Source organism: Colletes gigas, unplaced genomic scaffold (genome assembly GCF_013123115.1).
Source record: "Colletes gigas isolate AHSC1104 unplaced genomic scaffold, ASM1312311v1 Colletes_gigas_Sc00025, whole genome shotgun sequence".
Lineage (NCBI taxonomy): Eukaryota > Metazoa > Arthropoda > Insecta > Hymenoptera > Colletidae > Colletes > Colletes gigas.
In genome coordinates this window covers 1,802,550-1,820,097 of record NW_025106654.1, presented here as the reverse complement: position 1 = coordinate 1,820,097, position 17,548 = coordinate 1,802,550, and the positions used below count along the sequence as shown (strand labels likewise).

At 42.4% G+C, this 17,548-nt stretch overlaps 1 protein-coding gene across 2 annotated transcripts in view; it reads left to right on the top strand.

Annotated features, from left to right (window-relative positions):
• The first annotated feature begins 709 nt into the window (after positions 1-709).
• Positions 710-17,548, top strand: part of LOC122401453 (A disintegrin and metalloproteinase with thrombospondin motifs 10-like) — a 52,031-nt gene continuing 35,192 nt past the window's right edge. For both annotated transcript variants that reach the window (XM_043403582.1, XM_043403583.1), the window contains exons 1-2: positions 710-1,232; positions 10,091-10,272. In XM_043403582.1, the coding sequence (XP_043259517.1) occupies positions 10,188-10,272 (85 nt within the window). In that variant the 5' untranslated portion in view covers positions 710-1,232; positions 10,091-10,187. The remainder of the gene's footprint in view (positions 1,233-10,090; positions 10,273-17,548) is intronic.

Sequence of the window (17,548 nt, the reverse complement as noted above, 5' to 3'; positions counted from 1 at the left end):
CCTCGGACCAAAGACGAAAGACGCGGGAAGGAGAGCACAAGTCACAGGAGAGGGCAATGAAGATCGAGAAAGAGGGAAAGAGAGGAACGTACAAGAGACACGAACCGGTAAAAAGAGCAACGGATAAGAGGCGAAGGCGAGAGAGCGAGGGGAGAGGGATCGGACTGGAAGAGAGATGGACCGAAAGAAAGAGGAAGGGAGAGTGGCCGGACAGAAAACGGGTCCACGACTGGGTGGAGGAACTAGTCTTACCTAGTAGATTGCCCTGTCTCGATTCTCGGTTCTTGGTCCGTGCTTTTGCGGCAGACCAAGGTAGGAGGGAACCACCGAGTTAGTTCTCATTCCAGCGTAACCGAGCCGGAGGAGGCGGAAAAGAGGGGCGAGATCGCGAGCGCGCAGTAGAGGCTACACGTAATCCGTGTATCGTACGGACGTACCATACGCGTTCGTCGCGACGGGGGAGGCGGAAGGAGGGCGAGTGCAGGGCCAGCCGAGCAGAGAGGAAACAAGACGGAGAGGAGGATCGTGTGTACATAGACCATCGGAAGAGTGTAGCGGACCATTAGTGTTGTGACGGCGACCGTGCCCACGGCTTCTCCGCCGGACCGGCATCCGTGTTCCGTCATTTCTGTTTCCCTCTTTATCCCGCTCTTTCGCTCTCTTTCACGACGTTTCCACCTCCCCGCGTCACCAGAGGGTCTATGCACCACAAATACCTCCCCCTTTCTTTTCTCACCCTGTTTCCTCCCTTGCTCCCTCCCTTGGTCCCACTCTTTTCGACGATTCACCGCTGCTCTCGCGTCTCTCGTGTCTCACTCTCTCTCCGTCACTCCGTTTCTCCCTCTCCTGGCTCGCGGCGGTCCCACGCACATCCCCTCCTCGCGTAGCGGGCCCTCCCCCACGGGTCCGTTGTTCCGAGGCGCGGGCGCGGACACGGACACGGACACGGACACGGCCGCAAGCGCGTTTTCAGATCCGGTCACTTCCGGCGAAAAGTGAACTGTTAGACGATGAACCGACGGACCCGATGAACCTTACCGCGCGAACGTTCGTCCAAGAAGCGGGGGAGGCCAGAGCATCTCGGCGCGCCTGTCGCCGTCAGTGCTACATCCACGGGATAGTTTGTGCGGAGAACGTGAGCGCAGGTGTTTCGAGATAGTGCACCGTCGCCACTGTCGCTGCCGCCACAACCGCCGCCACCACGTGCTGAACGGAAACACGACGATCGGTGGGTACGTACTTTGGCCACGCGATTTAACCATCGCGTTACGCCGCTTCCTGTTCATTAACCAAACCGGTACCAACTACCAATTACATCGATGTTCGATTCCATTTCGGTTCACCTAAACAAAAGGATACCACGCCCCTGGTGCTATCTTTATTCCTCCAGTTTCAATTACCTCACCTTTTAAACGTTCACCGGTTCGACGAGCGATCAATGGCGTTCGAATATTATTTTTAACATGCTCGAACACTCGTCACGTGCGCTGGATTAACATCGTGGAAGGCGTTTGCCGTCGGCTCCCGCTTCTATGTTGTTTGCTTGTTCGTAGGGTTTTCCAACGAGAGCGACAGAACTTTCGATCGTCGTAGTCACCATATTTGTTGTTTCGTCGTGTCACGTGACGTTTGTACTCGTTAATGCTTTACGAATCATCGTGATATTCAAAGAGCAACAAGCGCAGAGAATATTGCGAATTCTGCGCGAAGATTCGGGTCTTCGTCCTTGCAAGATCCAGTTAACTCGAGGATCGGTGATGAGTTTGCTGAATGGGCTCTCATCCTGGTGCCTTTGCCAACAAAATGAAACTCGCTTATGTATAAGTGGCTCTATAAACAGAATCGTCGAATTTGGGAATTAGAAAACCTTGTAGCAATCGAAGTTTAGGATTGACTCGGCTATCGCGTGCTTTGCTTCCACGTGCTTGTCCTCAAATTATTCTACAGAAAAATAATCGTTCAAACTGGTGAAAGTCAAGAGCATTTTTCTCTAACATAAACGACCACGTAAACTTATTACGTTGTAGCTAAAGAAAATTAAGGGGGATAAAAATTTGTAATACGCTGTGGAATAATGAGCGAACAGAACAGAACCGACGGATTCGCCCGAAGATATCGCGAGTTCTCCTGAAAACTGATAAAAAGCGTTCCCCCTGCGTAAGTGAAACGTGCACTTCTTGTAATAACGACCGCACGACCGATCCGTTATTATATCGATACGCAAATTAACCCTCGACACAGACATTCTATTAACGATGTCTTAAACGAAGTCTCGAACGCTTGCTTATTTACGGTACATGCTAGTACGTCGAACGCGAAACGCTTGTAGAGGACACTAGACCTTTGTTCGTGTACAACGACACGGTGATTCCGTCTCTGTTCGTAAATTTATTCGTCGATGTACCCAACATTTGCCCAACATCGTTCGTAAATGTTAGGGGAGTTGAATATAAATTTTCGTTTGAGTCCATTAAATCGGTTAAAATTTCATGAAAACAATTTTTCAAAATGTTTCTCCAGTCCAATGTTGTCCTTCCTCGCTGATCAAAAGAGCAGACCTATCGTGCAACCCATATATGGTCAGACGTTACAGTCAGCCATCGCAAGACAAAATTGCTCGTGAGTGTCCACATTTTACTTGTAGCACCAGATTTCAGTTATTTTGAGGCTATAGTAACTATTGAAGTATACTATTGTATACGAAACATACTATCCCACATTCTGCGGCGAATAAGCGTCGTTCCACGAGGAGTACTTCATCGCTTCTAATTCTGTATGTATGTAAACGAGAGCCCGTGTTAAGTGTGCAGGAGTTAATTGTCGATAAAAACTTGAATACGTACGAATCATCTATAGGTATATAGGAATCGAAATTAAAGTTGCATGTCTGAAAGATATACATTTTCGCGTTGCCAAACATTTCTCGTGCTTTTTCGAGCAATTAGAACGTACGGCCTATATGCACAGGTCAATTCGTACCTTGAAAGATTAAAAATAACAAAAACGTTACAACATGTAACTGTGCAATCATTTGTGGGATATCGGTATCGATGATTGAAAATTAGTTGCAACAAAGGTAGAAATTCATTAAATTCTTCGTGCATAGTCCTCGGATTGCGTAACCTTCGCTCGAAATGGGTTAATGTCTTGTTTTGTGCGAAGTCCCGTGATTATGTTACGTATCCCTGTGCCGAACAAATCAACGCGAACGGGACGCTTCCTTCGGATCATTACGTTGTTACACGCTAATGAAAACGTGAAAGCACACGGGATCGGGTGGTTCCCGTTAACCTTGTCAAGCCGCTGGTCAAATCCGGAGATTACGAATTACGGTGCACTTAATGACCGAGTTGTCTCGAATACGAAGGGACAGGGGCAATTATTAAATCGTTAAGACGGGCCATACGCGAAGGTACCGCAGATGCATCTTACGATACAGAGTCTCGTGCTTCTTTTCAAAGAATCGTTAATGTGTAAGCAGTGCAAGATTATCCCTTCGGCGGCCAATCGCCTCAACAATTTTAATAAATATCAGGTTGCACCGTAGTAATCGGAATTCCCTTTTAGATATCTGAGAAACGATATATCGTACGTACGTAATCAGACAAACGTACAGGCGACTCTTATTAACATACGGGCAGCTCGTCATTTGAGAAATTATTATAACAGAGTTATTGAATTTATTGCCTCTGTAATATAATAAGGTATACCAGACCCTCCTTTTATACGATATGTTATTACACGATTGTAAAGTTACACGGTATCCATTAACACGATTTATTCACAATTTCATAAATCGATCACATTGGCCGATAAATTGTTGAAAAGGATCCGATCGTTGGACGAATTACAGATTTCTAAATGAATTTGAAAGCATCTTTGTCTCGAAAAAGAGTGAGGATTTCTACCAAACGAACTAGAATAGCGGTTACGAACTGGAAAATTCAGAAACGCGCGTTTCAATGAGTTAATTTAAAAATCGTCGCTCGTTAATGTACAAAGGGAGCATGCCATTAAATTGATTAATTATTCGCGCGTGTGTACGGGCTTAAAACGTGTATAAATACGCGGTAATATTTCCAAGAGCGAACGATGCACAAATTCGTTCCATTCTCGTTAACGCATTTACAGCTTGAAATAATTGTTTACGTCCGCGCGATAAACATCGCATAAATTATACATGTGAAATTCGCGCGTTATATCTTAATGGGCCAGCATAAATTCGTTCAAATAACATTTCTATTCGAGGATTTTATGTGTTAAAATGGGAGGGCGAAGTATCTGGAGAATTATTTAAATTTATTCCTCGTCTGTACACGAACGAACCGGTGCGCGTAGATTGTTTTTACAATACCGATGTATCGCGTTCGTTAGCTTCCCATTAAGGAACACCGATGTTTATTTCCTTCGTACGCGACGGAACATTCGCGCATAAATATTTGAGAATCCCTTCGAAAGGCGCGGAGAAAAAGGGCGTCGCGACATTCCTTGAACGAACGCGTAAATAAACTTTCTGTTCTACTTGGATCGATCACTCGAGAAACAATGATCGCGACGCGGCGCCTCAGCCGATGCGTGTATCTTTGTGGTCGCATACCTCGCATAAATCACACTTGAATATTTACCCTGGGACCGCGGTCGCCTCCGTACTCGTAATCCTGATGAACTTTGAAAGCCGATTCGCGCATGGCCCGATCTCGCTACATTACGAACGAAAAAAATTCGACTCGTCGTATTCGCTCTATCGAACGTAATCGTAGTGGGCGTTTAAACGATACTGCATTTCGTCGAACGTAGATCAAAACAAATCAGCGCCAGATTGTATCTCGTAGTTTTAATTTTGCTTCTATACAAAGTTCTCGTCGGTCTCGTTGGAAAACCCTGCGTAAACGATCATAGTTTCCCGCGAGTTTAAATAAATTCCCGCCGCGCCGTGACGTCTAATGGGATTATTCAGGCATATAGTCGCGCAAGGAAGCGCGGAAGGAATAAATTCCGATTTGCATCGCGTACCGAGTAGGCGTGAATCACGCTTTATTCGACGGCGTAGCCGTTTGTTTTTCGGCGCAGGCGTACATACGTGTCGCCATCGTCCAGGAACTAACGTAAATTATGCGCCAAGTACCGGATATATACATACATATACAGGGTGTTAAAAAAAGACCATTCAATAATTATATGGTATATAGGATACACTGTACTGAGTAAAAAAGCTTTAGTAAACATAGGTCGAAAGGTCAACCGTTTTTGAGATATAAACATTTTTGTTTACTAGTATCATGATTGACTTAGTTGCTTATTTCAACTTCTTGGTGAATACATTACCTCAGTACTTGGATGGATATGCCTTTGGCAGAAAGATTATCGATGTGGTACATGCATGATGGGGCGCCACCTCATTTTGTACGTAATGTGAGAGACCATTTAAACATGGTGTTCGGTTAAAGGTGGATTGGACGTGGTGGACCAGTTGCATGGCCTCCTCGATCCCCTGATTTAAACCCTTTGGACTTTTTCTTATGGGGATATTTAAAAAACCTAGTGTACTTCTCTCCGATAAATGACTTAGAAGAATTACGTAATCGAATCCACCATTCCTGTCAAACAATTTGACGAAAATGGGGAATTTTTGGAAGAGTTCGCGATTCTGTAAAAAGAAGACGCCAAGCTTGTGTAGAAATGAAAGGTGGACACATGGAAAATCTTCTGTAAACATCGAAAATTCAGTAGTAAGTCAATTATGATAATAACAAACAAAAATGTTTGTATCTCAGAAACTTTTGATCTTTCGACCTATGTTTAATAAAGCTTTTTTACTCAATACAATGTATCCTATATACCCTATAAATATTGAATGGTTTTTTTTTAACACCCTGTATAGAGTGTGTTGGTCACCCCTGGGAAAAACTTTAATGGAAGATTCTAGATGCTGAAATAAGACGAAAATCAAGAATATCAATTTCTTGATTGAGGCTTCGTTAAAATGTTATTAAAGAATTAAATTAAAAAGTTTCAAATCATTTTGGAAAAATTATTTTTGGTTGCAGGGGTCAATTGCAATCATTTTTGGTGAATAGACATGCCACTGAAATCCTACTCACTTTCGAGAAAAAAAATTCCTTACCGAAAATCTAATGTCTGACCAGATGTCACGTTCTACTGAAATTTCATGCGTATGTTTAAAACATCATAACTCCTGAATGGATTGGGGGATTTTAATGTTTCAAAATTCAAACAATGCGTATTAATGGAGCTCTACAGCCCCGGAAAAATGGGCCGAAAAAATACATTAGATGTAAAGTCTACTCTTATATCTCGCCTGTGGTGAGAACAACTATTCTTGATTTTAGTCTTATTTTACTCTTTAGAATGTCCCATTAAAATTTTTCCCAGGGGTGGCCGAACGCCTTGTATATACAGGGTGTTTAAAAGAACCATTCAATATTTATAGGGTACATAGGATATATTGTACCGAGTAAAAAGCTTTATTAAATATAGGTCGAAAGGTCAACCGTTTCTAAGATACAAACATTTTTGTTTGCTATTATCATAATTGACATACTACTGAATTTTCGATGGTTACAGAAGATTTTCCATGTGGCCACCTTTCATTTCTACACACGCTTGGCGTCTTCTTTTTACAGAATCGCGAACTCTTCCGAAAATTCCACATTTCCGTCGAATTGTTTGACAAGAATGGTTTACGTAATTCTTCTAAGTCATTTATCGGAGAGGAATACACTAGGCTTTTTACATATCCCCATAAGAAGAAATCCAAAGGGTTTAAATCGGGGGATCGAGGAGGCACATTACGTACAAAATGAGGTGGCGCCCCATCATGCATGTACCACATCGATAATCTTTCTGCTAAAGGCATATCATCCAAGTACTGAGGTAATGTATTCACCAAGAAGTTGAAATAAGCAACTAAGTCAATCATGATACTAGCAAGCAAAAATGTTTATATCTCAAAAACGGTTGACCTTTCGACCTATGTTTACTAAAGCTTTTTTACTCAGTACAGTGTATCCTATATACCATGTAAATATTGAATGGTTTTTTTGAACACCCTGTATATTGCATTATCAAAACCAGATGCACATTCGTTGCGCGTAAATTAGTTTGAGAGTCCTCCGCGAGGATCTCGCGAACCGGGTCCGAAAGACGAATCAAAGCGGAAAAGTGGCGTCGTGGAACGAGCCTTAGAGACTAAATTAAAGTAACTAAAAGATGATAGGAAGGTCCGCATGCGAATAAGTTGATCAGCCTCCGCTGAAAGGGGGATTATAAAGTACGGAATCGCGATTGTAGTCTGACAGGGAGTGGCTTTATTATCATTGCCCGGAGCGTTACAACCCTGTGGCCAGTGCGTCCCTTTCTTACGTTTCACCGATATTAATTAAACTTCTGCATTCATCTTCGCCGGGCATCTTTATTATGCTCGCAGAAGCGAAACGTCGGCCGTTCGTGAATGAAAATTGTTAAGCTGACGCGCGTGATACGCTGTTTTCTATTCTGGAACATCCAAGATGCGCAACGCGGAGGGGTAAAAGTTTCTTCGAATCTTAACAAAAATTCAAAGTTATTTTTCGTGCCGTGTTATCGCGCACGTAAATATTAATTATTCTGTCCGCGTACGTGATTATTGCTGATAATAATAATAGTAATAAACAGTTTGTGTAATTGAATTATTTGGTTCGTTGCGATATATAATTAGATATTATAGACGTTGTTCCACTGATTGGTATCGGGGAAATAAAAAGGCGGTCTAGTTGCGTGCTCGCGAAAAAATAGAAATAATAGATTTGTCGCGTACGATTTGGATAAAAATCGATTTACCGAACGTGTAAATCGTATGGGTTGCTTGCACAACGATCGAGATAGCCGCGCCGCTTTCGTCTCGAACGACTCCGGCGTTCTCAGTCTCGGCAGCCTGTCAATTAACTGCTATTAACATTAGCGAATTAGTCGGAGGCGAGCGTCGATACGTATTCGTAGGAGTAAATCCCGTTCGAACGGGTCCGTTGGTTGTTCCGCTTGTTCGCTTGTTCGCTTTCTCGCTCGAGCATACGCATTTTCACACGCGCTTACCCACGCGGTCTAACATTTACTCAAATGCATTTCCGGTGCCTCTCACTTCGCGGACTGTTTTCTTGAGTTGTCGTCGTCGTCGTCCCCGTCGTCCTCGTTCGTCTACATCGCCCGCCCACGTGTCTCTTTTTCGAGTGGACCTCGCGCCGCCTTCGACTTTTCAATTACACGTCCTCCTTGGCGACGAGCATTCGATCTCTTTGCTGCAAATCCATGGAAAATCAACAGGTTTGAATGGATTACCTTTAACTCGCCGACTATTATTTTACTGGCAATGTTTCCAACTTAAAAGTTCAATAAATCTAGCGTGTCATAAATGATTCAAAAGTCGTAAACGCCAAAATAGTTTCTACTACACTGCCATACTTAACTACGTTTTCGATCGATACGAAAATATAAACGACGTTGATCGTCAGATTTCGAAATGGAGATGAACGAGAAATAACGGGATATAATGAAATTCGAGATTCGACCGAACGTCGCTGTTGTATTTGCAAATTGCAACACGGCTCCGGTCAAACGTTTGTTTTAAAATCGCGCAACGGTAAAGGAAACTAATTACATTGCACCGTTGGCAAAACCGATAATTTATCGATAATTGCTCGGAAATGTTGAGAAATGAGCTCCAAACGTTGCTCGAAATCGAGGAAGTCGTAGCGATTTTACACACTGTGTGTTTGCAAACACGTTACCTTGGGAAAGAGTGTACCTAAAAACGATCGTTGTTTTAATAGAATAGAGAAAAATCGGACAAAGGAAGACTGATTGTTCGGTGGTCGGGAGAATTTCTCAGCGCGTTCGAGCATTCGTTGCTCGTGTCGTTAATCTCCGACGATATCCTCGTCTTGTGTGGCATATTATACGCGCGACATCTCAATCCGTACGACAGGAGACGCTTTAAAACCGCGCCTCTCTTATAAATATTCCGCAGTCGCGTCCTAAGTGGCCGCATCTGATACGAACGGGACGGTTTGTTCGTTAAACGCGTACTTACACGATCGCGTTAAAACGTTCCGAACGGGTTTCAGCGTAACGATTCGACTCGAAATAAAACAAACCGCGTATTTATTAAGCATCGGCGGCCGATCGATGTTCGCGATGCGTTCGAGGGCATTTTCCGTTATCGTTGTCGGAATTATTATCATTACGCGTTCTGGAAAGCGGTAACATCATCGATGCGCCTCCAACTCCGGTAATTTTTAATTATATCCCGTGTAGATCGTATGCTGTGCTCTCGCTATTACCAGCTATTTCAATTTATCATTGGTAACGCGATAAAACCGTTTCCGCGGTATCGTTTAAATTCTACAGCTTACAACGCGCGTGTACGATCGATTCTTGTTCTAATTAGCAACTCCCACAGACGGTTCACTATCATCGCTTGCGAAACTCTGTGGAATACTGAAAGGGTTTGGGGAAATCAAAGTCAGTTGATTAACTCTCTACCTCTGTGTACAAAATCAGTTATCACCGACACGGGGATACCTGTCGACACGAACGACCGTCTGATGTATCCGCGTGACAATTAACGTTTATTTTATAGTTTATTAACGTTAATTTGTATTAATAGTAACCGTTTTGAATTAACAAAGAAGGGAAATTCGGTTTAGTCCTTCGAGTAATCGTTCATGGAAGCACGCGTAAGTCCGACAATTCTGCGAGAAACCGTGAGAAAGAGTCGGTACGGTTGTCAGATCCAATCATAGGACTGGCAGGGTCCGACCAAATCCGATTACCATAACTACCGAGCGTTACTTGGCGAACCATGAAAATCTCGCGTAACAAGGCACCTACACGTCTTAGAACAAAGCTGCTATAAAAGCGTCCGCAAGTTTCTCTCCAAACGTCTCGTTGCGAAATGTAATTTTAATTTCCTCGCTTACTAAAAATCGAGAACCTCCCTGGGGGCCGTATTAGCTCGTAAACTGTAGGCAATATGTAGATATCGTACGATAATCGTGGGATAGTGTAGACGATTTCTTATATTTTATTGTTCCAGATCTCACGGGCGATAGACAGCTTAAAGGACGGGAACTTGTCGACCCATTGACTATCGCGTACTTATTGCAAAGCGTAGTTGCTATCCGGCTGTAATCATGCGCTATCCATTGATGCTACAAGCGTTCATCGCCGTTATGCATATCGTCCCTGAAGCCCGTCTTCATCGACCGAACGTTCGGGGTGAGTTTAAAAAATCCCACTCGATAATAAGTTACGAGAGAATACGAGGACGACGACAGGTACTTCGCGTAGCATTATTCAGCAAAGATTTCTTCCTCGACAACTTTATCCTACCTTTGCCTCGACACTCTATCGCAAGATTCGTGTTCCCTTCCTTTTGTTTCTTTAATTAACTACTCGAGAATGAGTCGCTCGATCATGCACGCCGATAAATTTTTGTAGAATCGTAACTACTACCTCTTGATAGTTAATCTCGCGTCGAGTTGGCGTCAAAGCCGAGCAGATTTTTGCAGAGTCGGCGAACGAGTAGCGTTGTACGTCAAAACCGAGGATAAAAATTATGTCGATTGGCCATCCGCCAGACAGCAGGTTCACGTCGCACCGATATCCTCGATAAGATCAGCAGAATCCGTGCGGAACAGGAGACACGTATTTATGCCGGAGTTACCTGCCATCCCAGGATGACAATCAATTACAGGCCCAGCCACGTCTCCTCGATCTACTTCGAACCTTTATCGAGACAATTAAAAATCAACATCGCTCCCCAACAATCGTTCGAGCCTCGAGGGGTGCAACAAAAGTATAAATAAGGGCCGATTAGCGTTTTACGACGTGGACGAACATCAACCCGGAAAGTACCGAGCCGCTTACATTTCCCTGTCGTCGTTATCGCGTTATCTCTTTTCGTTTGCGTCTTTAGATCGTAACTCGATGCTATTTGTGCACTTAACACTTTAATGGCCGCACGTATCACGCCAAGACCGTTGTCCGTCACCACTGATATTGTAGACCAAAATGAGATACACGAAGGTGCTAGGAATATTATTATAAGGAATTATAAATGTAACCTGAACAAACGTAATAAGTTGAATGTACGATGAAATGGTGACTGATACAGTAGATCACGCACACGTCACAGTGGCCAACGTCTCACAGTGGGGCCATTGCATGTCAAACGCGGCAAAAAGTGGTTTTATACAAATTTACCCACAATGAAATAATGATTCACTAATAGTTAATGGGACACATGGGCCATGATTTAGTATGATTTTTTTTATCATTTGTCGATTTTTAATACGACTACATGATTTTGAAACGTTCAATCTTAAAATCATCCAAAATTATAATCATCGTTTATTGTTGCTTTGATTCTTCAAAGTAAATGATGAGTAATTGAATTAAATGTACTTAGTACGTATTTAAATTACGAATGAAGAATCAGATGAAGAATCATTCATAGATTCATAAATTCTTTCGTTTTCTCTTCGTAAAGATCGTGTCGTCTATTCGCTAATTGCCATCTTCTCCTGAAACGGGACTTCAAAGTTGCAATTTTTGTTTTCAAAATTTTCTGGTACTCCACAGAATAATTATCCTGGCTCATTAAGGACGACTCTAAAAATTCTAGTTTATTTTCAAAATCATGATTTTGATGCTATGTCATGATGTTATAAAACTGCATCATTAAAAACACACGTACTCCTCATGAACCTTAGGATTTAAAAAAAAATGTCACTCTATTAAAGTGAAACTTTTGCTACGAAAACTGTATTAACAAACTATATAGAAGATGAAGAAAAATGGCGAAATTCAAATATATATACAGGGTGTTCGGCCACCTCTAGCAAAAATTTTAATGAGCGATAGTAGAGGCCAAAATAAGACGAAAATCAAGAATACTAATTTGTTGATGGAAGCATCGTTAAAAAGTTATTAACAATTAAATTCAAAAATTTCAAATCGTTCTGGAAAAATTATTTTCGGTTGCGGGGGTCAACTACAATCATTTTTGGTGAGTACACATACCTCCGAAATCCTATCTACTTTCGAGAAAAAAAATCGAGTAGGTGCTGAAATTTTTCGGCGAAAAAAAATTTTTCAAATCGTTTTAAAAAAATTATTTTTGGTTGCGGGGATCAATTACAATCATTTTTTATCATTACACATACCTCCGAAATCGTACGCACTTTCGAGAGAAAAATTCCTTACTGAAAATCCAATTAGGTGCCTAAATTTTTCAACGGAGAAAAAAAATTGCAAATCGTTGTGGAAAAATTATTTTCGGTTGCGGGGGTCAATTACAATCAGTTTTTGTCATTAGACATACCCACGAAATCCTGCCCACTTTCGAGAAAAAAAATAGAGAAGGTGTGAAATTATTCGAGAAAATTAAAAAATTGCAAATCGTTGTGGAAAAATTATTTTCGGTTGTAGGGTTCAATTACAGTCATTTTTGGTGAATAGACATACCCCCGAAATCTTGCGCATTTTCGAGAAAAAAATTCAGTAAGAGCGGCACTTTAAACGTTAATAACTTTTTAACGAAGCTTCCACCAACAAATTAGTATTCTTGATTTTTGTCTCATTTTGGCCTCTACTATCGCTCATTAAAATTTTTGCTAGAGGTGGCCGAACACCCTGTATATCTGTACCTACCTACTTCAATTGGAAATTCGATTATTTTAACACTAAATATTTCACTCACAACATACAAGTTAGGAACCTCAAACGACAAATGCTCCAAATTCGTGATCATTTTATGCTTTTATAGCATTCGAAGCAAAAACAATGAAATGTATGCATTGTTTCCTAGTTTTGATGTATTTTTGAGAATCGTAACAATACTCGCAATCGCCGACGCTCGCACGTGCCGAAACAGTTGATCATCTTTATAGTTTTCGCAGTAGCAGCTAGTAGCAGCTAATTTTTTTTTTTAAAAAAAGGTAAGGCTTTACTCCACAAAAAGCAACTAAAATGAACACTGAATCACACTGCATTCATAATTAAAAAATAAAATGAAAACTGAACATGTTCAATTAGTTATAACTGAGAAAATGTTGGAGATATAAAAGTGTACTTTGGTGTAATTTAAATACGTACTAAGTACATTTAATTCAATTACTCATCATTTACTTTGAAGAATCAAAGCAACAATAAACGATGATTATAATTTTGGATGATTTTAAGATTGAACGTTTCAAAATCATGTAGTCGTATCAAAAATCGACAAATGATAAAAAAAATCACACTAAATCATGGCCCATGTGTCCCATTAACTATTAGTGAATCATTATTTCATTGTGGGTATATTTGTATAAAACCACTTTTTGCCGCGTTTGGCATGCAATGGCCCCACTGTGCGTCTGCTAGCTCGCAAAGTCACGTATACGTGACAGCGGCCGTCAAAGTGTTAAGGGAACCGCCTCCAACGAAAGCGGGCCCTGACAAATCCTCGAACAAAAGTAACACGAGAGAGAGGGAGATAGCTGTCAGTGAGGCATCGAATCGACCTCTCCGTATGCTTTTGTCATTTTTCACCTGGTATCGACGCGGAGCGACGCCGGACGTCCTTTTTATCCAACGATTTGCAGATATCGGCTGTCGATTCTTCGAGAGAAAATAGTGTCGATGCAACGGGATAGTTTCCTAAACAATTTTCCGTCGCGATAACAAACTTTCAATAACTAGTTTGTCAAATAACTGGCGCGATTCGAATCGCGTATCGTCGAGACATCTGGTATGATCTATCGGGATGGGGTGAATCGGTACTTACTCGTGCTATTAACTATCGCGCTTTCGAATCGCCATTTCTCTCGACGCGAAAAAGCATCAAGAATGGAGACCCCCACGGTGCCTTTTCAATGTAGATAACTTGGCGGGATAGGACGAAGCGAACGAGACGCTCGTAAATATTTATTCGTTTTGTGGGCGCGAAGACAATGCGAGCCGGGTCGAATTAGCAGCGCGAAACAGAGTCGTGTTTCGAAATTAGCCTGTCGTTGGGAAGCAATTATCGTGATCGAGGAAGAGAAAATTACAGCCGATGCGGAGACGCGTTTACGCGGTGCCGACGCGACGTTGCGACGAAATCCTGAAGCATTCGGTGAAATTTAAAAATAGCTTGTTACCAGGGTTATTGAATGTCCGAGCCGTATTGTAACGACGAGGCATTAATAGGATATCCAGCTCGTTATTGCCGATGGTTCTCCTCAATTTGAAACTTAACACCGGCAACTCGAACCGCGGACTAAATCTGAAAGCCTAAACCCGTTCCTAATTCACTCGAATTTGAAACCGTCGGCCGGACAAGCTTGCAACGATAATTTTAGACGGTTATTTGTTGTTTACATTGTCAACCACGCGATTTCAGTATACAAGGAAGAAGATTAAATCTCTGGATTCTGTGATATTTATCGTTCGGCATGGTGAAGTCCACAGGAAATGGAAATTTAAGGGTTATAAAAGAAATTTCACCGTCGTCGTGCGAAACGAAAAAAAGTGGGATTCTTAAAAGACTGTTATACAGAAATTCCACGAGATTTCGCGATCGCGAAGCGTGTGTTCGTTTCATCGAGCGACCGACAAAAACCGTTTCCAAATCCGTTCGGGTAAAAGGAATCTCGGTTGGTCTTTTATCGAAGGTACGATCTCCGGTCGTTTCATGGGAATCGCGCGTAGATCGATAAACCAGATCGAAAGTGGTTCTGTTATTCTTCCGTAGACGGTCGTCTAGAACGTCTTTCGATTTTTTATACGAGAAGAAAACCGGCGTTCCTGGGATGGCGCCAAACATCCGCAAAACCGACGAAAAAAGGAACGATCGCGACTTGTTTGTAGCATCGACCGCCCATTCATGGTTCGAACCCGTTGAAAAGTCGCTCTCTCGTTCTCTGAATAAACACCCGACATACAGGCGCGTGTTTCTCGCGTGTATCGGCACGAGTAGCGATGGAAACGACGCGGCTCCAAGACCGTTTCGTTTCTCTTCGTTTCTTGCCAAGAAACATTTGCAAATCCTAATTACACTCTTGGCGTCCACAAGTTTCTCAACTCACTCTATCTCTCTCTTGCTCTCTCTCGACGCCTTCGAAACAAACGAACTGTTCAAAATTTCAAAAGTGTTCCCGGAATCGCGAACTGTCAATTTTCGAACTTCTAGGGCCCCTGTGAGACTGTGCTGGTTTCGGGATTTGCGGAAACTTGGAACTTCCTAAGCCGATATAAAATCTTAAGTCCATGAATTACACAGCACAGTGGTCCAAGTTTTACGGAGGATCGAAGATTTTCAAGTATCTTCTCCCGTAGAATCAGAGAAGTTCGTCGAAACTTCAAAAATCACCCACTGAAATTTAATATTTCAGTCTCGCTGAGCGAATATTTAAAAGATTATTCTCCCTTTGAAAAAAAAACAACGAATTCGTCCGTGTAACGATTTTCGAACCATCGAAAAATTTAATCCGATACCTTTAAAATTTAAAGATATTCATCTTTAATTACTCTTTGCATCGCTGGTTCATACAGTAGGTATTCGGTTAAAATTTCTACACCAGGTCTGGTACGAACCAGGAAGGCCTATCGGCGTATCGATTCAGTCACAATTACAGCGAAACCTCCATACCCTCGGGAGTTCGGTTTCAAACCTTTCAGCAGATACTCTCAACCGTACTAACGAATCCTATCCGTACATTCTACAATGTACAAAAGTATCTACAATATTTCTTCTTTAAAAAGTCGCTGATTTTATCACTCACTGTACGTTCGAATGTATCCAAACTATAACGAGAGTTATTTATCGCTCGTAACCGAATCGCGACGGGTATCGTTATTCGACGCGCGTTAGGTAAATAAAATTGCAGCCGAGAGTGTCGGGTAAGGAGGAAAAGGACAGTCGTTTGTAGAGATTCTCGAAAGAAGGTTCGTCGTCTCCGCGCACCTGTGCCGGTACACGCACGATGCTCGATGAAATCGCGCGGGCGAGGGCGAGGGCACGGACGCACGCGTGGGCAGCCTCGTCAATAGACGCTGCACGCTCGCTTTTTCTCTTTCCTTGTCTCGTTTTCTTGCCGGGCCTGATCCTCGAACCGATGCGAAAGCGGCAGGAAATAAAAGGTACGCAACACGCGTGGGCATCACCGTGCAAATCCGAAAACGCTGAAACGCGACTGCCGCCGACTCGCGTAGGCACTCGATGACGAAGCGTTATCTGTATTTTCATTCAAAACTGACGGCCTGAACGGCGTCTTCGCCTATTCTTCGCTCCAAACCATTACCATTACCATTACGCAATACGGTTAAATACAGATTTATCGGTCGATGCGTTCGTCTTTCTTTTCGTGAGCGGAACGATGGTTCATGGGTTGATCGACCCGTTGATCCCGCCATTAAACAACAAATTTATTTCATTGCTATTGAATCTCGATCCTCACTCTTTTCATCGCTGACGCATAGAAATATTAATTTTAACCGAAAGGAGAAATTTTATAGCAGAGGAGCAACGTTTAAATACCCGAAATAGAGCGATATTCAAATGACACGAGCGTTACTATGTCAAGCTTCTGATTCCGTATCTGTGCAAGGTAAACATTAACTAGGGATTGCGTGGATATTAGGACAAATATTAGCACTGTATATTGGCGTGTAACGCGTGTGAATAGTTGGTTATATCGTGATAACGCAGGCCGTCGTTACCTCTATGATATTATTAGATCGCCGTTAAGAAACCATTATTTAACATCAAAGGATCTCCAAGGTACTGTTAATTATAATTTGAATTAAAACTGAGGCCGCTTGAAATCATTTGTTTACGAAACACCGATCTTAGTGGAAAAGTCATCGCAACTACGGTTCCGATTGCTGATGTTTCATAAAACAAAAATATCTTTCCCCTTCCTCGAAAGATTCCTCGAGTTTGAGTAATAGCGTTGGCTGGGGATTGAAAGCGATCGATTAAAAATGTTCTCGCGCAGGGAAGTCGGCGTATCGATGTTATTTGGCTGGAGGAAGAGCGAACGATTCGCACCTGCGGGGGCAGACAAAACGAAGACGGTGTCGAGCGTGGGCCGGTGCTCGCTCGATCGGCAATAACGAAGAAAACCCACGCGAACAAGTATCGAGAGTGGCGCAGTAGTGCGATCCTTTTCGAAAGATACCGTCTTTCCAACCGACGACCGTCGGCTTCTGCATATGTCACGGCGAAGCGCCATCCCTTCTATCTTTCAATAGGGCTATCCTGCCTTTATCCGCCGAAATATCACTCGATACATTTTTCTCTCGCGTGTACGCCACCGTCATTTACAGAATTTCTTAGTTACCACTTTATCGAACACTTAACAATGCTCGTACGATATAAAAATAAATATTCAATCGGTGAAATTGTCGAGAAAGTGTCGAACAGGTTGAAATTCTATAAACAATGTAGTTTACATATTCTCGCGAGCCTCCCAAGGCAGAATGCGCGGTTTAGAAATTTAAATATGGCCGCCGGCGTAGCTATTCG